Below are 21,800 nucleotides of genomic sequence, written 5' to 3' on the forward strand. Positions count from 1 at the left end.
TTATCCTTAATTCTTAATTTAAATTAAAAATCTTATCCAAGTTTGTGACTGTTTAAATTAATTTTAATTCAATAAGCGTTAATATCGGTATCGGTATCGACGATATTTCTATAAGAGTATCGGCATCGGTATCGTATCGGTAAAAATCGATGCATCCCTTTATACCAAATATATTTGAGAAGTTCTCATGAAAGCTTCACTGAATCTATAATACTGACCTTAGAAGGATTAGTAACTTTTAGAAGTTGGGTGATCTCTCCTTGTGGTGTGAGAACGCTTCCCGATGGAGACATCATGTCCAGGCGGAATGTCTAAAACAATTTATTTTTTAAAATAATATAGGAAGAGATATATCTCTACTTCATTTATTATAACATGATATATCATGGTATCATACAGTAACACCCCTTTATAACACGGTACTCTTATAACGCATTTTCAGTCCCTCGTATAACACGGTATTCCCCAATACAACGCGGGGATTTCACGCGTTATATTTCTTCACTGTGACATTCATAATGATTTGTGTACGCACACATTTCGTTTATTACACAGTTTTTTTCTTAATATTCGATTCAAATTCTCTTTAACGTGAAAAATTTGTACATCATGCGTTATATGGGGTTATACAAGCGCGTTGTGCGATAATAGTTCTACAACGCGATTCCTATAACGCGGAACCAAGCTACGGGATTGAATTAGATATTGGAGGAAGGAAGGAGTATATATAATTATTAAAATATTATTTATAAGACTTGGTACTGTATATGTTTAGTTATATTTAGTATATGCTTCCACCGAATTGTATTGATTTACATAAAAAGTTTTGAATAAATTGAGTTTAGTTTTTATACTTCCGGGATTTGAACCCGAGACCTGCAAACATACAAGAGATACATACTCTGGGCACGGCTGCTTGAAAGAGGAACTCGCTCATAGCAGTGTCAGCAGTGGAATGCGCCTTCATAGTGATCGTTGCCGTTTCTCCTCCGCGTTGAACGTGCAATTCTACTTTGAGCCCATTACGCTCTAGAGCTGTTACTATGGTATCTGAAAAAAAAAACTCTTATAAGCCGCCACGCCCGAATAATTATTAACAACTGATAAGACCTGAGCTTCCCATTAAGTAATCATTAACTTGTAATGAACCTCTCTGAGTATGGATTTGCTTTTACATTTGACATGGGTTCGACTCCTAGCCAAATAATATTTCAAAATAAAAAAATCGGTTTGATAGGCACAGAATCATTTGCTTAATAAATATATATATGTTCAGCCCCGTATAATATTCCTTCTATCACAAATCGGGATCTGAATATAATTACAATTATACCAACACATTTAACGATGGAACATAGACAATAGAATGTAAAGAAAATGTAAGCATAGACATTTTCACATTTTTTAATAAAAAAGTGAATTAAAAAAACATACCAGGCGCTTGCATCTGTGTTATTGGGGCTGGCGATGTGAATAGGCCGTCAAGTAGGGGCGATACGTTGTTGTTTGCTACGCTCATGGGCGTGGTGATAGGCGCGCCCATTACGCCCATAGGCGCCTGAGCAGGCGCTGTTAGGTCCAGACCGCTTAGGAGATCGAGAATATCCTGAAAATTTACGAAATCATATTGTATATAAAAATCATCTGGAAATGATTCTAAAATGTATTTCTATGTTTTTTTTTAATAACGTACATTTGCGATCCCTTATTTACATATCGTCGTTACCAATTAACGAAAAAAGAAAAGTTATACAAATGTTGTTTTTTCATACAATAATTTAAAATAATTAGCTACAGCGGAAGATGTATTTTATAATAGAATAAATAAATAATAATTAATAATCAATGATTTTCTCCATAACTTGTTAAAAAATGAAAACTTTTAATACCTGTCAACATTGGTTGGTACCTTTTAAAAATTGGTACACACTTTAATTGACCTTATTATTACGAAACTACTTCCATAACTTGTAAAACTCATTCAAATCATCTTTACGACTTCTGGTTTCCGGGAAATTCATAAACATACACACGAAAAATAGAGGAATTCCAATAAACATACAAATAATAATGATAACCTGTTTTTTTTTAATGTACTGACACTGCTCAGAAAGTGCGTTGGGTGCATGTAACGCGCCATAACGTTTTTCTGTACCCAAGTATAATAAAATGTTTCGTGACCACCTAGTGACTCTTTATACTTAAAAGTTACCATTATGTGATGTAAAGTACTGGAAAGTCGAAAACAATATTAACAATAACGAGTAATTCAATCCCCGCCCCGTATCGTAACGTTTTAAAGGACCCCCCCCCCCAAAATTCGTTACGTAATAACACTCCCTTGCCGGCCTTTTATGAATTCTTCAAATTTTTGAAGGACCCTACCGAATACTGTTGGTTTAAAATGGTTTAATAGGAGAAATTCTTACATTGGTAGTATTATTGTTAGCGGCAGGTGGTGCGTGTTCAACATCTCCATTGGACAATGGCTCCGAACCGATTATTAAGTCCAGCAGCGCGTCCTGAAAAAAAATTGACTACATTAAAAAAATCACTTTACCGGGAGTTATGTATCCTAACGTTAGTTAAGTTACAAATATATATATCTTAATATTTATAAATTACGTGTCACGTTGTTTGTCCGCTATGGACTCCTAAACTACCGAACCGATATCAATCAAATTTGCACACAGTGTGCAGTTTGATCCAACTTAAAAGATAGGATAGCTTACATCTCAATTTATACCCAATATTATTTTATTGCAAAATATTTGTTGATTATTTGATAATCATAATTCTAACAGATAGCGCTGTGTTGAAAGTACTACTACGTATGACTGGTGTTCTCCTACCGTTTCCCTTGAATAGTTTGCTACTATGTAATATAAAAAATACCTTAGCCACAGCAACGCTTGGCCGGTCGGCTAGTACATATATATACATATATGTTGGGGAAAGCTCGGATTATCAGGAAATGTTTTGATCCAGTCAACTGAACATTGATTATTATTGGTTCATAATTATTTCGATTTAACAATCATAATTTGATTTGTTTTGTTAAAATTTAATCTAAATATATAAAAATGTTATGTTGGTTTGTGTACGCTTCAAAAACTCAAAAAGTTCTACACCGAGCTGAAATTTTAGCGTGATATATAATGCGCATCAAGGATTGTTATTATCTATCTTTTTTTTTTTCATTTTTATCCCCACAAGTATTGAAAAATTAAACTTATATGAAATGTATTCTTTGTTTTGTTTCTTATTTCTCAACCATAGCTGTACCCTGCCATTGCGAAGCGTGGCAGAGTAATCAATAACTTTGGACAGTTCATTCAGGGAAGGCAGGGTAGGGCTGATTGAGTATTCAATAGTAGTATTGTAAGGTTGTGATTAAAAGTGAGATCGGTGCCTTGTATCCGCTACTCATTATAATTAAAAATCTAAAGGTAGGTATTCACCTACTGTACGATAATAATTCATGTATTTATTACTCGCACTTTACTCACTAAGCTAATGATATCTATATCCATGAAGTGACCATATTTCTCCGACTATATATTAGTTCATAATAAAATGAACTACCCAAATGTTTTTTTTTTTATAGAACGGGGGGCAAACGGGCAGGAGGCTCACCTGATGTTAAGTGATACCGCCGCCCATGGACACTCTCAATGCCAGAGGGTTCGCGAGTGCGTTGCCGGCCTTTTAAGAATAGGTACGCTCTTTTCTTGAAGGACCCTTAGTCGAATTGGTTCGGAAATACTTCAGTGGGCAGCTGGTTCCACATAGTGGTTGTGCGCTTATGTTAACAATAATTTTACACTTGTAGCCAATACATTGTAAATTATAGACAAGCAACTCTCTCAATCTATGGGAATTCATACGCTTTAAAAGTGAAATCCATCAAAATAATTAATACCTGATCGGGTTGCGTAGTATGCGCAGGCGCAGCTGGTTCGATTTCTGTGTCGCTGTCGTCTCTCTCTCCCGTGCTGACCACTTCCATGGCTGGCATTCTCTCTAGGAGCGCCGGTCGCAGGTTCGCGTATTGTCTGAAACATACATTTATATATAAACAATTTACTTAATAACTACCATTATATATATGTAAAGAAACTTGCATGTTTCTTTGATATGTAATAGATGACGCCATCGGCCATCTTGGTTGGAAGAAGAAGTTTGACAAGTGAATAGTCATCGTTATTAATAAATTGTTTGATTGTGAAATTGTAAAAAGGAATTGATAATTTTATAATAAACTTTTAATGTCGTTTCATTGTTTTCAGGTATTGTAATTTAGGTTTAGAATAATGTAATTAGTATAGTGTGTTAATAATAAAATAAATATCCTTGTTTTCAGAGAAACACAAGTTTATTTGAATCAATTCCATATAAAAAGATTATATCTTATATATAAATAGTCAATCCATACTAGTTTAGAATTTTTGATAGAAATTTTTAATATAATATAATAAGAATATTTCTATTTGTTACTGTAATCTAGTATTAGGTGCCTATTATATCCCTGAGGTCGTAGGTTCGATCCCCGGCTGTGCACCAATGGCTTATCTTTCTATGTACTCACTCTCATACGAAGAAAAACATCGTGAATTGCCTTAGACCCAAGAAGTTGAAAGTCCAGCACAGAGTCTGATCACCCACTTGCCCATTAGATTGATAAATGATCATGAAACAGATACAGAGATCTGAGGCCCAGACCTAAAAAGGTTGTAGCACTGATTTAATACTATTATTTAGGGTTAAAAAATTCTTACCTAAACAGCTGCGACAGTTCAACACCACGTTGTTGCAGCTCTATGTGAATATGGGAGCCAAATGTATCAATGATGACGCGTATTTTACTGAAAAAAAAAAGTGTTTTATTCAATACTGGGCTCGAATGATGTTTTGGTTTTTTTACGTAATAGGAGACAACTGATTTTCAGAAGGCTCGCAAGTGCGTTGCCGGCTTTTTAAGAATTGGTACGCTCGTTTTTAGGTTAGAAATAAAATTAGATAAACTGCAATGTTGTTAATAATAATGTATTATAGGTGGATGTTAAAGGTATGGAAAGTACTAAGGGGAAGAAGAGGGAGTTCCAAAAATAGGTGGGAAATAGAAGAAATAGAAGCGTTAGCAGTAAGCGAAAGGAGAAAGAAAGCCATGGACAGAGATATTTGGAAAAAGCTGGAGGCATTTAGTCGTGAAGGGAAAAGAAAGTTAGGATAACAAGAAAAATTTATAAAACAAAACTAAGCAGTATATTCTACTTTTGTAATGTCATTGGAAATTAAACAGACTTTTATTAAAGTCAAAGTAAAAAATCATTTGTTCATATAGGTAACACAATGTACCTTATAAACGTCAAAAAAGCAATATACATAAAATGCTTCTAATTTTACATTTACTGCCAGTTCTCAAATCAAGGGCGTAGAACTGATTATTAATAAAGGAGTTGGAGGATTTGTTATTTTCATTACCTATATCTAGAACAGCCGTAAGTGCTACGGGCCGTAAACTTTTGAATACGACTCGTATTTAAATAAAAATGGGGTCATAGTTTCTGAGAACGCTAAAACCATTAAAAAAATACAATATTCTCAAGTTAGTATTTATATAAAACCGTTTTTAAAAAGTGAAAACCATAGACAATTACAACTTACTCTTGGCTGGGTTGTGTGGTGAATCGAGTTGACAGCTTGGCCAGAGATAAGAGAAGGAACTCCTTCGTGGTGATTGACAGTTGCGTGGACCATAACAACTTCTGGTATATATCGATCACGTACTCTTCCGACGGACGGACAAATTCATCTGGAAATTAATATAATACATTAAATTAATAGACAATATTTATGGTGAGTAATTATTTTTGCTTTATTATCATTATGGGCCAGTTGAGTAAATCAGTTTTTTTTACTGTTACCTAAATTCTTAAGAATTTCATATAAATTAATTCAGAAACATTTTAATATTGTAATTTAAAAGTTAGTCTCAGAAATCTGCCGTTTTTTCTAAATAAAAAAATATAGTTTATGAGGCTGTACATTTTCACTCAGGCTTTCTTAGTTCTGGGAGCGTTCAAGTATTACGTAACGAATTTTGGCACAGGTACCGTATATATAGTAATAATCATTGATATACAAAAAACCCAAGATGCACACTCAACGTCTAAAAAACTGTCCTCAAAAAAAGAGCGCAACATTCTAAATTGTGCGCTCATTTCAAATAGTCTCGTGTCTAATAAGTGGAGACGATGTTATTTATTTGTGTTTTTTTTAATAAATAAATGTATGTCCTTTTGAACTTTTTTGTGTGTAGTTTTTGACAAATAAATTTACGCTATATAAAGTGTAGGTCAGGAGGTAGCCCATTTAACATTTTTTTTTAATTTAAAGAAAAAACTTTTTAACCGGATTAAAGTAATGTATTATTATAAATTTACAACTATTTAACATCCAACACCAGTCACCGTGACCACGCACGCTGTAAAGCACCCGAAAAGTCGGATAAATTAAAAATTATGTTAAATAGTTGTAAATAAAAGTCATGTTCGACTCCACTCAATACCTTGTCCTACCGACCACGGTCGGTCGTAAAATTTTATTGCTTTAAGTACGTATACACTGCGTTGTAATAACAACTTTAAACAATTCGCGTAAGGTTGATTTTGCAATAATATATGCTTGTAACATATACTGTTATAGAAAGGGACAGAAATAGTGTTTCGGGACACTTTCGAGCGTTACTTTTATTCGAGACTGTGCATCTTGGGTTTTTTGTATATCAATGGTAATAATAAAATTACTTTGATTGCTTTATCAAGGATATAAATACATACCAATTCCATCATCATCGACCATGGAAATGGCGTTGCTGGCTTCCGACACCAACATGTCTCCGTACTCTCCTATCGTCCAAGCAGCCACCTGTAATTGGACATTCAAATAAAATTATATAATCTAAATTATACTCATATAAAATAAATTATACTCATATAATGGAAATATATAAAAAAAAACAAAAAAACTGTTTCAGCTTCACAGTTTTTTTATGAATTTTTTATTTGGTAACGTATTGAAAAAATAAAAAATGTAATTTAAAAAAATATATTCCATATAGAAATAAATAACTATATATATACTACAATCAAAAAATACTATTTAAATCGTAGAGAAAATCATGTTTTTTAACCCGTTTTTGCTTACATCGTACCCATATCAACGGTGTTTGCAACAAAAAAAAATACCTTGAATTAAAAAAAAAAAAGTACGTAACCCAAAAAAGTATTCAATAAGGAAAAAAATATGAGACGATACAGGTACATTCATTGAAAACATAAACAAATATTAATTGGTACAAAAAGCAAGAAAACTATTATTTGGCCAACAGTACTGTAAATCTTTATATATACATAATTCTACTGTACGTGTGTATGTCACTGAACTCCTCTCAAACGGCTGGACCGATTTTAATGATTTTTTTATGCGTTTGGGTGGCGCCCTGGTTGGTTTAGATTCACAAATTAACTCTTAAACGGCGGGACAGATTTTGATGAAATTTTTTGTGTGTTCAAGTGGAGTCGAGAATGATTTACGTTATTAGGAACGTCTGGCGGATCCGTCAGTAACCTAATGACCATATAAACCCATCTCTAAAAATACCTGTATAATTGGCTGTTTCTCAGTAGAATCACCACAAACAGCTGATCTTTCCAAAGAGATCCACAATCGCTGAGACGCATACGCCTGCCTCTCGCCGGGCGCAGACGATATTATTTGTATCGTATTCGATACTGTATCATCGCGAAGGTAATTTCCGGCCTGTAATAATTGCAAAATCAAAGTTATTTAACATAAAAGTTTAGACATAAATAAATTTGATGTAGTATTAGATGTTTAGTTGAATAGATCAAAAATATTTTCAATAGTACATAATATAAAGACCGTACTGTTATCACTTTAAAATGGTAACCATGGCAACCTATGTTTAGACTACGATTTGTCTATAACCATTGCTTTGAACTGTGAAGGAAAGTTTTCATAGAAAATACTTTTAAAAAATGAATTATACAGTTATTTTCTTATATAAAAATATTATCATTATATTACAATTATCGCTAGTGTAATATATAACATTCTCGTGTCTCAATCGCTTTCATACTCCTCCGAAACGGCCCGACCGATTCTTATGAAATGTTTATGCGTATTCAGTAAGTCTGACAATCGGCTACTATCTATCTTTCAAACTCCCAAGTTATAATGGGTATCCGACCCAAAAAAATTGTTTTTTATTTTTTAGAATATTTTTTGTTTTTATGATAAAGCATACAAAAATACATACAACCCTAATTTTCACCCCTCTACGATCAACCCCTATTTTTTTATTAATGTAAATAGTTTTTTTATTGAACTAAAATAAAATTCCTAGAAATAATATACATACATATGCCAAAACGACGTTTGCCGGGTCATCAATATATTTCAATAAAGTATTGGTACTCGAATAGCTAAACATTCACGAAGAATTTTTACCTACCTTCAATAAGACTTGGAACAGCGTATCCAAATGCCACTTGCTGGAAGGCGCATATCTCTCAGCGGCCAGAACCATTGCACTGGAGCAATGGGCTTTGAACTCCGCATCAGATCTCTCCAGGAAGAGGAGCAGCTCCTTCATCATTGCACGGATGTTTTGACTGTTGATTAGGGCGAACGAGAGCTCCATCGCGCGACGACGAATGGACACATCTGGATCCTAAAAATTTTAACATTTGAATAAAAATCAGATTTCTGTATTTTCGTAATCTTTTATTTTTTATAATAGGATGTTCAGGCTTTTGTGCCCGAGACTCGACTTTAAAACAAAAAAAAAATAAAGCTAAGAAAAATAAAGCTTTTTTTTTTTTAAAGACAATTCACACCAATTGACCTAGTCCCATGCTAAGCTGGTGAAGCTTGTGTTATGGATACTAGGCAACGGATATACATACATATTATAGATAGATATACATATAAATACATATTTAAACACCCAAGACCTAAGCACAACACCAAATGCTCATCACATCGTCTCAGCCGGGGATCGAACCCGGGACCCATGGATTCGCAGTCAGGGGTACTAACCACTAGACCAATGAGTCGTCAATCTGGTACACATCTAGGCAAAACCTAGCTTAGTGTTAATCTAATAGAAACCGTAAGGTCTTAGGCATGTCTTGTCCTCACGATGTTTTCCTTCACTGTACGAGCGCATATTAAATGGGCACATAGACAGAAAGTCTATTGGTGCACAGACGGGGATCGAACCTACGTCCTCCGGGATGAGAGCAAGCCGTTAAGAACACTGCTCATTATAATATATATACATATAATAAACCTAGTATAGACAAGAATAGAAAAAAAATATTAGAAAACAAATATTATAACATATGCCTACTTCTAGCTATTTCAAAAAAAAATACAGTAAAATCAAATAAAAAAAACTATTTTGAGTCAAATTTCAACTAACGTAGTAAATAGACATGTCTGTTTTTTTTAATATTTTTAATTTTGATACTTTCTTTCCTCTGAAACAATAAAAAATATACACATCGAATTGACAATGATTAGATTTTTTTGAAGTCGGTTAAAAAGGGTTCTTAGTTTGTTTATCATTCCTTGGACTACACTCCAAGCAGTTTTAGTGGAAAACTCATTAGACTTAGCCATTTGCCGTACAGATGGCGAGGCCCCAAAAGGGGCTGTCAGTATTTGAAAATATTTCATCAAAATCTGTTTAGCAGTTTAATTGGAATATCTTACAAATACATCGTCAATATTGAGATGTGAAATACACTACTAAAGTATTCCCGAACCAATTCGACTCAGGATCCAGCCGTACCAATTGCTGGCAGCGCACTTCTGGCAATGTGTGTCCATGGCCGACTCGATTCAGAAGAACCACTTGTTCTAAAAAACTAACCTTCAAACACTCCAATATAGTTGTTCTGTGCCGTTGAACCGCTGACGTATCAACATGGACCGTCCTCAGGAGTGTATTCAGCGCCACATATCGGATATTCTTGTCATTATTAAGAAGGAAACGCCCCAAAATATTGATGGCCAGCACACGCAAGCTACTCTCAGACTTAATGTCCATGATAGAGAGTACAGTTTCGTATAATATTGTGTTGCCAACGTTCTTGCTCGTTTCAGTATTCGTGGCTACTTGGGCAAGGATATCGTTCATCGCTTCGGAGGCTTCGGCATCGTTTTTGCCTAGTATTCGGAGCAGGCGGAGAATTTTCACCTGGAAAAGTCAATATTTTTATTACACGCTTTATATATCCTCAAGTTTTGTCAAATATATATATAATAGGGTCGAAAAACTTGGAGGGGGCCTTCTCCCGGACAAGGGGCTACCTTAGAGTAGTTAAAATTGTATTAACAGTCAAAACCGTTTACGTTTATTACAACATTTGACAATAAATATATATATATATATATATATATATATACAGGCAAAATCTGTTATAACGACATGAATAAATCAATCTGGGGTGTAATTGTAATTGGTCAATAGCATCTTTAGACCAATATCAAAATGAATTTTTCTAAAGAGAACCGGTCTTCATTTGTTTTTCTTTTCTTTTTTTTCTATCTATTAGCGTAATAATTGACTTATGTTTTGTTTCGAAGATAACGATAAGGGCTTGGTAATTAACATAAATAAGGCCTTTTTACCATCTAAAACTATGGACAAAAACACATAATAATATTTTAACGAACATTGACGAAATGAAACATTTTTTCGTTTTCTGTAATGTTTGGTTCTCTGGACATACGAGGTTATAATTCTACGTCGACGATATTTTGTTTATCAATGTAATCTGTTTTGAATTTGTATATTGTCTAAGTGTTTTCTTGTATATGGTAATATGGATATGTTTAGCTGTAAGATTGCTTATAAATAAATAAATTAATTCATGAAAATTACTTGACTCATTTTCATATCAAGATCTGTGGCACTATAATGACGTAACGGCGCTGTCAACCAAATACAATTCGCTTTCCGTACTCTAGTAGCTCATTCTTCCTAAACATTAACTCTAGAAGAAAGCCTTACCTGAAGGAATGGATCGGAAACACCGCTAACATCATGCTCCGGTGAATAACCAGCAAGTATGAGGTTCTTCAATATTCGCACCAGGTTCGGCACAATCTAGAAATGTTTCTTATTAATGTCTTATAAAACTAAAAGTATTGCTCACAAAGACAAAAAGCCATTTACATCGACAGGCATACTAAATACTGAAAGAAAGAGTTCAAAATACCATGTCTGAGCGAGTTCCAAGGGCTGAACAAAAATGAAATTACTTTTCATACTATTAATCAATAAAATAAAAACCTGCTCTAAGGGCGTTAAATAAACTATGATTATAGCAACACTAAACAGAAAGTCATAGAGTCAATTTCCACAGACTACCTTACCTACAAATACTTCGTTATATTGTAAACCACTTTTCTTTTCGGCATTTTAAACCACATACAACTGACAAGATCTATATACATAGACATCACACTTTGACAGATGACAATCAATAATAAATATTGTTGCCATTTAAAGGAATTAGTTTCAATATTTTTTCGCAACAGCAAGGTTTTTTATTTTATTGGTTAGGCTTAGTTTTCATTATGATAGAAGTATATTTTGAAGGATATGTAATTTAACATACTGTTTAGTCATCTAGATTATTTTATAATACAATAATAATTTTCTTCACAGAACAAACCATTACTATTGCCACTCGGTTCCTCACTGGTCTACATACATATAATATATTAAAAAAACATTTACCCCCACCACTTATTAGAAACAATTGAGTGCTTCGCTCAAACGTGTATATCTTTGTATGGTTTTTCTGTATGTAACGCTTTGTGTATGTGAATGTTATCTCAAATTTAAGTCTCCATATAGCACGGTACGTACTCGCCTTACATATTATATAAATTAATGTAAATACCATTCGTTTTTACCCAATAGTTGAAGCTTCACAATCCAAAGATTCACAATGATTACATAAGCAAGACAACCCCAAACTACTGCACTAAGAATTCAACATGACTATAGAAAAAGTTAAGAACAAATTTGCTTTGAAGGCGATTGTCCTTTGAACAATGAAGCTCATGTATAAAATACCCATACAATATATTTAAGAAACATCTTGTAAACAATATGAATTTTGTTCATTCAAATAAGTTGAACTCTAGGGGTCATTCACCTTAAAATTTTAACCTCACCTAACAGCTATTTCCTATAGAGTTTCGGTGCTGCCACGAAAAAATATATGAAATCTATGTACATATATGTAAGCTATTAAATAGTTTACAAGTTGTTTATTAAAAATGTACCAACATATACATGCTTAGTTACGTCACGAATAATTTGTTGATCTTTGTCCTTACGCTATTAACATAATAGGATAAATCTCTTGTAAATTATGATCAATATTGTTGTAATTATGTTGATCTGTATTTATAGCTTTCTGAATATAATCTTTAGATATAAAATCGATTTACTTATAACTCCGTCATCAGGTCTTAAGGGAGCGTTCAAGTATTACGTAACGCAATTTTTGGAGATTATTGACCCCCCCACCCCCATGTAACTCGCCGTAACGTTTTTCAGTACCCAAGTACAGTACTGTACTCGAGTATAGTAAAACGTTTCGTGACCACCTAGTGACTCTTTACTTACTATTATGTGGTGTAAGTCGAAAATAATATTAACAATAACGCGTAATTAAATCCCCGCCCCCGTAACGTTTTACAAAAGGACAAAAAACTCGTTACGTAATACTTGAACGCTCCCTAAATAGGTTATAATTGCCTGATGACACTCTTCAACGATAATAAAAATTTCGTTACTTTTTTAACTAATGTTCTATTTTTTTTTGATTCATTCAATACTCTGTCCCTAGATTTATCTAAATAAGATCAACAAATCATTCCCTTGTGCAAGGTACATCATAATGATTACCTCGCGCTGTCCGCTCTCCTAAGGACAACACAAACATACATTAGTATTGGAGATTAGGCATAATCTAAATAAAGAGCAAAACTTTATATTCTTGTGAAACGTTCTAACTGTATATATACAACTGTATCACCCTGCTTTATAGAAATTATTCGTATCAATGTGTATCGAGAGTGTTTATAATTTCAACCACAAATGAAAACCTAAGTAATATGTTTTCTTGATACTGTGTAGTACGTTTGTCTGTTTTGACAGCTATATACACGAACTTCTATTATATATAGCCCGAAGCTTCAAGTGATTTTAAACAATTAGGTATGTATATTGTTCAAATTCAAAAATCATTTATTCACGTAGGTAACACAATGTACACTTGTGATGCGTCATTAAAGAAATACATATTAATGCTTCTAATTTTACATTTACTGCCAGTTCTCAAATCAAGGGCGTAGAACGGAAGAGAAGAACTGGCAATAAACTCTCCGCCACTCTTTTTAATCGCCATGTTTTTTTTTTTTTACAAGTAAGCATGTAATTTTATATTTACGTAAAATTAATTGATTCTGAATCGAAATATTGACTGTTTATAATATTATAAAAATACGTTATAAAATACAAAAATATTAACTAATTTTCTAATATCGTAAGTATGAATGCGTATTATATGCACTATTTTAGCATGGTTAAATCGGCATATCTATAGTCAAACTAAATGGGTTGAGACCGCATGGTTTTACCGTCGAATTTTCCTCATATAGGTGAAATTATAACTCACTCTTCATTTTCCTGTTTCTTGATTTACATTTTTTAACATGAATATTATTTGGTAGTACCAATATAAAATTTTACGAGAACTTCTTAAATAACCGTCTCAGGAAAACACTTGGTATTGACCAAGGAAATACAACAACGAGATATCTATTGAAGGTAATCCCTAATAATCGCTTTAGATGCAATACTACGAAAAAGGCCCACGCGACCATTAAAATCAGCTGGGATGAAAAATTACAACACTATTATAACTTTTTCTTCCATTTTTGTTGCGATTTTCAAAAATAGACACTCCATAGTAAATGCAATCATAATGTACATAAGGCAATGTAAAAGTTCCAACCAAAACACTGTCTTTTCACAGCGTATTTATCATATTAAATTGTATAGTAATTAGTTATGAATAATAGTTCAAAATGTTACTTATACAATTATATAACACATACCTTTTTGAAGTGATTCAGAGTGTCCGGACTATTTTCACACATTTCCGTGATAAGGGTCACGCCCGTGATAAGAACACCTGTTAACAATGAGTCTTAATCACTTATTTCTTAATACCATAGGCGAATTAATAATAAAAGTCCAGTATTAAAATAAATGGCAATGTTCAACGATATCGAGAGACAAATCGAAACGGCGACATTTGGAGACCAGGGAAAACTGTATTATAATTATAATAATTTTAATTAATGTTTTTTTTTTCCTTCTCTTCTTTATGGGTACATTTACATTTAACTATTATATTTATAAGCAAGTATATTATCTGTACAGAGGTCGATTATAGGTTCTGGACCTATATGGATAGATACGCCGGTTTCACCGCGTAAGTGTTAATTGCGCACATTAGCACACAGCCACGATTCAAACACAAGACCTTAGGCTCAAGAATTTATCGCTACATGTCTAACGCAACATATATGTCATGTATATCAAAAAAAAAAAATGTGTGCGTGTACTAGTACACACGTAAGAAGTGAAACTTCTTTATGACCTTATTTTTTGAAAAATGATCTGCTATATGCAACTTTACAGAAATTGGTTAAATAAAGTTAATTTAGATAAAGTTTAACAAAAGGCTTTTATTATCATAGACATGAATACAAATACAATTATTTCATTTTAACTTATTACTGTACTACTATGTTACTAAGATTATTACAGAATTTCATTAATTGTAATAGAATTATTAGTATTACTATCATTGTTATCGTTATTATATATTTTTGTTACTAATGGCTTCGAATCTCTTCGGATCAATCGTGGTAGGGACAAGAAAAAGATGGCGCGTAACCGAAAAATGTGACAAATGCGTGTAAATTTTTTTCCAACGCCGATAAAGAAGTTTCACTTCAATAAAAAAAACAAAATTGCTTATATTGAACAAAATTCAACTGTTTCTCTACGGTCGCAAAAGGGTACATATATGGGTATAATTCAATCACAGTGTCATGTTAATAGGCAATTGAGTTGATGATTATCAAATACGAGTCACTATTTGTTGTTGATCGAAATTGTACCAAATGTATAAGTGATACGGTCTGAATTACTTTGTAATCTCACTCGATGTCGACAGGTATCGGCCAATATCATATTAGGGGCCGTTCAAATAATACGTAAGCAGATTTACTGCAATTTATCCCCCCCTTATCCTCTTGTCAGAAAAAGTAAGAAAACAATAGTAAGTACATAACGTATTAATTTTTGGTCGGAATCCTCGAAAATGAATTTCGTTTTCAAGCATAGACAATAATGTAATATGTGTAAAAAAGTAAATAATTACTGTTCACGTAATCACCACAGAAAATCAAAGGCAACCCATGGTGCTTACGTAATACCCCATATACGTGTACGTTTCGCATGGCTCTGTGCATATAAAACTTCGGATATAAAAGATTGTTTAGCCACAACCGATTATATTGTTTAAGTTTTTTATTAGTATATCTCAGTCAATAACCATACTTGTTAGCTTTTAATGTTTATCAGATGAGCCTCCTGCCTGTTTGCCCCCTGTACTATACAAAACATTACGTCTATTCGATGTTGTTTAAATTTTTCCGTATTGTTTTAACAATAAAGCGAATTTTCAAAAAAAATCGGTTTATTGTGTAATAAATTAAAATTAACTTTTTATGTTTGACGCTGCTTACCATGATTTTTCTCAGTTAGAAGACTTCTCGTAGCCGGCAAGAACATCTCCATCAAATCTGGTACTCTTCTTATAATCCTGAAGGCACATAAGGCCGCCTTCTTTTTGATGTAGGCGTTCGGGGACTTTATCAGACGTTCCACCTCCGATGCGAGGTCTCTCGCCATTTCTGGTGACGCGATAGCCCCGAGGGTACAGAGCGCTAGTCCCACAACAAACTGTGTGTTGCTGTTCAGGTCACTGTGGATGAAATATAAAACTTATTTATGATTTATTAATACGGGCCCTACATCCCTAATCCTAACCCCACTAAGGCTTAAGACTACATAATTTAGCATTAAATATTAATATCATTTCGGTAGCATAACGTAAGATGCTCTAAAACAGACGTGGCAATGGGCGGGGCATAGAGCAAGATGCACAGATAAAGATGGACTTTGAAGACTAAAAAAGGATGGGAAGGACCAAGGGGATGGAGAAAGAAAGCCATGGATAGAGAAATTTGGAAAAAGCTGGACGAGACCACCCGTGAAGGGGTTCCGATCAATAAAGAGTGGCGGAGAGTTTATTGCTAGTTCTTCTCTTCCGTTTTACGCCCTTGATTTGAGAACTGGCACTAAATGTAAAGTAAAGAAGCATTTCATATACATTTCTTTTTTTTTGACGATCATAATTCGTGTTCATTGTGTTATCTATATGATTATGATTTTTGAAATTTGAATTTTCGATATAAAGAGTGGTTTATCTTCTGGAGCCTTACTAAGGCTCCAGCGCTTAGATTAGTTCTCTTTCGAGTACCTATTATACTGATTAATGTCACAATTTGTTTTAAAATCGCTTATATTTTTTGTACATACAACAAAATATAAAGGCTAATAAAAAATCAAAAGGACATAATGGGTATAACAAATTCATTAGACGTAGGCCGAATCCCAGACTAACAAAAGTAATCGTTGCGCCAAAGGGGCTTTGCCGTCTTGCGTGCCGCTGATTAGGTCAATGCGGTATAGGGTTCATTGACCGCAATCAATATTATTTACTTAAATGATAATATCAAAATTTAATTATATAGATATTGATATTTGCCACCTTACCAAAGTGGATGTGAGGAAATATTTTAAGAAGCGGGAAGGCTGACTTTATTTAGCAGTAGTAACAATTTAGTTTTTTATTTAAAATATTAATTTGTCGTTTGTTTAATGTTGAATTTCAGTTCTTTTTTCAGAAATCTTTTTTTAAATCTAGTAAAGTGTACATTATGTTTTCTATTTCGTATATTTTATTTAAAAATGTAATTTGTTTTAGCTTTGTATATTGTCTATTCTATTCTGTAAGATTACTTATAAATAATCAATATACTATAGGTAACATGTGAAGTCATTATATATACTGTGTTTGTTTGACAATACATATCTTATGTTCCGATATGATATGGATCTATTGTCTTTCGTTTGCGCGATAATACATATTAAGAAATTCTATATAAACCCGATTATATATACACAACCGAGTGCCTAACAGTCACAACAGATAGCAATTCGATCCACAGCGTCTCTGTTCTGTTGTTCAACGATCTGTCGACCAATCACAGTCACGCGAAAGGCGCTATAGTTTCGTTTCCTGTTTTATCATTTTACCATATTGGTCACAACATCCAGTGGCGCTACAACCTCTCTTGAAAGGTTTCTGTAGGCCTGATATTTTTTCTTAATAGGTGATCAGCCATCTTGGCCTATGTCTGCACGCATTTAACAACCCATTTGAATTTTCAAGTACAATCAACAATATATGTGTGTCATATGAGCTGGGGTCGAGTGCCGATTACAGTTAGAAGCCTTCTCATATTACCTTCTAAGCCACAAGAGTATTACAATCATGCATACCTAGTTAAAATTTAGATTATAAGTTGAAATAAAAAAATTGAATAAATTGACAGTTTAATACACGAAAAAACACTTATCTATAAATTTTTTTTATCCTAATTAAATATCTTTGCGCGTATTTGTATCTAAACTCGACGGCAGGAGCGATTTAGACGAATTTTTTTGTGTATTCAAGTGGATCCAAGAATGGTTTAGATTTACGAGTATTTGTTTTTTTTTTGTTTGATATTTATTTTAAGTCGTATACAGGACAACGTCTGGCGGCTCCGCTACCTAATCATATATTTTTACATAGATCCACGGATATCATAATATATGATATCTACAAGATAAATAGTATGTTACTTATATGTGTTAAAGATCGCCAAATCTACATACACAGTTCCTTCTTTACAGCTTTATTCTTTAATTTTTTTTTAATATCGTTGAAATGTAATCAAAGAAAAAAGAAAGTCCCACAAATAGTCATATTTGAATCTTTCTAAAGTGCTTTATAATACATATATCAAAACTTATCTAAATCTGTTCAACAGTTTACGTTACGTTCAGCCAAACTACTTTTAGCTGACTAGTATTTTCATACGTGCATTTAACAATACAGCAATTAGTATGTAAAACAAATGCAGGAAAAAGGTTTCCCTGGAGAACAGGCATTCAAGGAGTCAATGAGTAACAATGCAAAGGTCAGAAAGCAAATCCAAAGTAGAAACATTCCCTCGAGCCTTCAGCGTGAATTTAACAATACGTGAATTTAATTAATGATATACTAAACGTAAGATTTCTTTTTGACAATAGCCTTGAAATGAGTATTACTTCATGATTTTATAATTCAATATCACTTCACCTGTCAACTTTACATCATCATTAAATTAACTTTTTTTTTCTAAAATCAAGTGATTTTCAAATAGAATTACTACATTATTCCCAACTTTTTAATTGATACTTTCAACATAAATAACATAAATTTAGGTCAGTTAGATTCTGTATAAAAACTATTCTTATCTTCATAAAACGACCCCCGTTATTTCCCGTATATTTTATCATAACAACATTTTAACACTAATTTAATAGGCAAATAAACCAAAGACACCAGAAGGTATCTATAATTTTTTATGATCTGTGACAAACGAAAATTATTGAAATAGACGCAGAAATGTCTGTCATATGAGGCATTTCACGGATAGTGTACAAAAGTGACGTCGCAGAATTTGTTTATATTCGGGTTGATCATACCTTTAGTGGCAAATACGTAACATGTTTATTTTTCAAGTTATGAGCCTTTAAAATTTCCTACTAACTGAAATAAAGTTTTTTTTGGAGTAGTTTTCTAATAGATTTTTTTTAATACCACGCTATGCAATTCGTATAGATATTTCTATTCCCTTTTTGATTAGAAAATAAATGTTGAAAAATAAAATAATAATAGTTGTTCAAAAACTTCTACCAATTTTATTTATTCCAAAAAATAGCTCAATTTATATTTTAAGTATACCAGAAGTTTTATAGTTTTTTGTTTTTTTATCATATTTTTTAGAGTTGTTACTATTTTAGAAGAAGAATCTATCCTAAAACTAGTTCTTTTTATAAGAAAGTTGGAATAAATGCACAATTTTTTTTAATTCCTAGAATGTTTACCAGGTGGTGATTTACTCTAAGCCCCTGACTCGGATTCGTTACTGAACTCCGACCCTCTGGCGTTGCGTAGAGGTGAGGGGTCTCTCTACCGGATTCACCTAGGTTAGTTAGTGTTCAGCTGAGTTTCATCATTGGATGACGAGGCAGAATACGAAATACCATCCGTATCACTTCGACATTCGTGAAGCGTTATTATGCCGCGCACCACCGCTATTTGTAACTTGCTGCCCACTGATGTATTTCCGAACAAATACGACTTAGGGTCCTTCAAGTAAAGAGCGTACCAATTCTTAAAATGCCGGCAACGTACTTGCGAGCCTTCTGTCAATATAAAATGCCTTTATAAATTTTTTTTTATAAAAATGTCCGTTTGCCTCCTCATATTAAAAAAGTACCCCGTCTTCGTATAGTATATTATTTCAAGCATCTTACCTAAAGAATCAATAAACAATTTACTTCGTATAGTATTGTCTTTGATTAACATAACTCATAACATTAAAAGAAAAACAATCCGCGAAAATAGAGGACACCGTGAGCCATTTTTGCCAAAACCCTCCATCTTTTAGTCGATACCAACTCCGGGGAAATAAATACAGATAATGCAAATTTCTCTGCAGCTGTGATACTTTTTGACATTCAACATCTTTTGTCTTCAGTCACCGTGACCACGCACGCTGTAAAGCACGCGAAACGTCGGATAAATTTAAAATTATGTCAAATAGTTGTAAATTTATTATAATACATAACTTTAATCCGGTAAAAAGCGTTTTTCTTTTAATTTACTTCGTAACTTCAATCTTATTTGAAAGCGAGGAAATATGAATATAAATTGATCTTACGCGAATATTTTTCCAATAATAGAATTTCAAATAACCTGAGAGAGATATTTAATAAAAATCTTCGGGAGTTCTATAGTATTACATTTTAACGTGAAGGAAATCGTATAAACTCGAAAATTTAATTTCTTAAAATAATTCTCTTTAAGTACGAAGTTTTGTAACCTCCCAATAAGGGATGGGGCAAACATATTTTTATTCAGGCATTTAGACTCAGTACCCTTACGATGTTTCAATAATCTCCAAAAATTGCGTGACGTAATACTTGAACGCTCCCTTAACCTCTCGCGTACAACAATAGAATATAAGCGAAATAATGAAATGTTAACGTAACGATTGAATGCAATGTAACAGTTGCAAGAAGTGCCTACGTCTGGCTATACTCGGGGCGTAACTCCGACGATTTAGAAAATCGCCACGCTTATGAAACTAAGAAAGCCTGAGTTAGCAATATACAGCCTTGAAACGTACAAATATTATTGAGTTATTCATGTACTACAGACAGGGATTTTTTCCTTTACCATATGAGCGTAAAATAACTATGGGTTTAATGTATCCTTCTAACAGTGTCTGATTTTAGCCGCAAACCAAACTCATCAGATAACGGATTATTATCTTATATATGAGGGTAATATTTAAGCGTGAAGACTTAATTAACGTTAGAAACTGCAAAATTGTTATTTGAGTCTCAATTCATAATCATTATTTCGTAGAAGTCGACACATATTAAGAAATCTAGTTTTATTAACATCGTAAAACAAACTAAAATAATCAGCTACGTCATGTTTATCTTCATATTACTGATTAAACGCGCGATAATATCATAGGATCGGGGTCACAAGATGTTTTCAATGTGAAATTCTCCGTAAAAATTATCCGAAATCTCTTTCTTCCTTTAAATAAGAATTATTAATATTTGTATTACGTTTGCTTGATATAGATAGTTTTCGCGATAGAAACACGTGCGAGTTTTTATGCTTTCACAGTTCGATATTATTAATATCAATGACCTTGGGAATTATTATATACATTTAAATATATAGAACTGTTTTTTAAATAAATAGAGTGATCGAAGAGGAAGGTTTATATGTATTATAGCATCCATTAAATAGTGGGTCGCTAGTTATTGTAGAAAACAAACCACAGTACACTTGTATTATTATACAAGATTTTTTTTAAATACGCAGTATAGTATAAATTTTATATTAATCCTAGAAGTTAGAACCATACCAACAAACTAAACCATATATAAACTCCAAGCTATAACTGAAATATCGAAAAGCAAAAAAAATACAATACTCCAAGATCGACATTGTTTACTACTTGAATATATTTTAGATGCATAATTGAAATTACATCTCAAACCTAGTGTACAACAAAAACCTTAGGGGTTTTTGAAGTTGGTTCTAGGGGCAACATTCTGTAGTTGTCAATGTTGTCATCACTGTCACTGTCAAATTCCATTACATTTTTGACATACGTCATACGCTTTCGTCTTCCTTTTTCCA

General features: G+C 33.0%; 1 protein-coding gene across 11 annotated transcripts in view; it reads right to left on the bottom strand.

Annotated features, from left to right (window-relative positions):
• Positions 1–21,800, bottom strand: part of LOC125049905 (AP-1 complex subunit gamma-1) — a 28,962-nt gene that overhangs the window by 2,900 nt on the left and 4,262 nt on the right. For 7 of the 11 annotated variants that reach the window (XM_047649424.1, XM_047649423.1, XM_047649421.1 and 4 more), the window contains exons 5-19: positions 15,940–16,178; positions 14,236–14,312; positions 13,022–13,039; positions 11,108–11,203; positions 9,965–10,291; positions 8,540–8,758; positions 7,666–7,824; positions 6,843–6,930; positions 5,668–5,815; positions 4,779–4,865; positions 3,923–4,055; positions 2,430–2,522; positions 1,435–1,606; positions 902–1,050; positions 219–311 (exon numbers count right to left, since the gene is read on the bottom strand). In XM_047649424.1, coding sequence (XP_047505380.1) covers positions 219–311; positions 902–1,050; positions 1,435–1,606; positions 2,430–2,522; positions 3,923–4,055; positions 4,779–4,865; positions 5,668–5,815; positions 6,843–6,930; positions 7,666–7,824; positions 8,540–8,758; positions 9,965–10,291; positions 11,108–11,203; positions 13,022–13,039; positions 14,236–14,312; positions 15,940–16,178 — 2,098 coding nt within the window. The remainder of the gene's footprint in view (positions 1–218; positions 312–901; positions 1,051–1,434; positions 1,607–2,429; positions 2,523–3,922; positions 4,056–4,778; positions 4,866–5,667; positions 5,816–6,842; positions 6,931–7,665; positions 7,825–8,539; positions 8,759–9,964; positions 10,292–11,107; positions 11,204–13,021; positions 13,040–14,235; positions 14,313–15,939; positions 16,179–21,800) is intronic. The other 4 variants (XM_047649427.1, XM_047649426.1, XM_047649425.1 and 1 more) reach the window with 1 other exon arrangement.

This window comes from Pieris napi, chromosome 5 (genome assembly GCF_905475465.1).
Source record: "Pieris napi chromosome 5, ilPieNapi1.2, whole genome shotgun sequence".
Classification (NCBI taxonomy): domain Eukaryota; kingdom Metazoa; phylum Arthropoda; class Insecta; order Lepidoptera; family Pieridae; genus Pieris; species Pieris napi.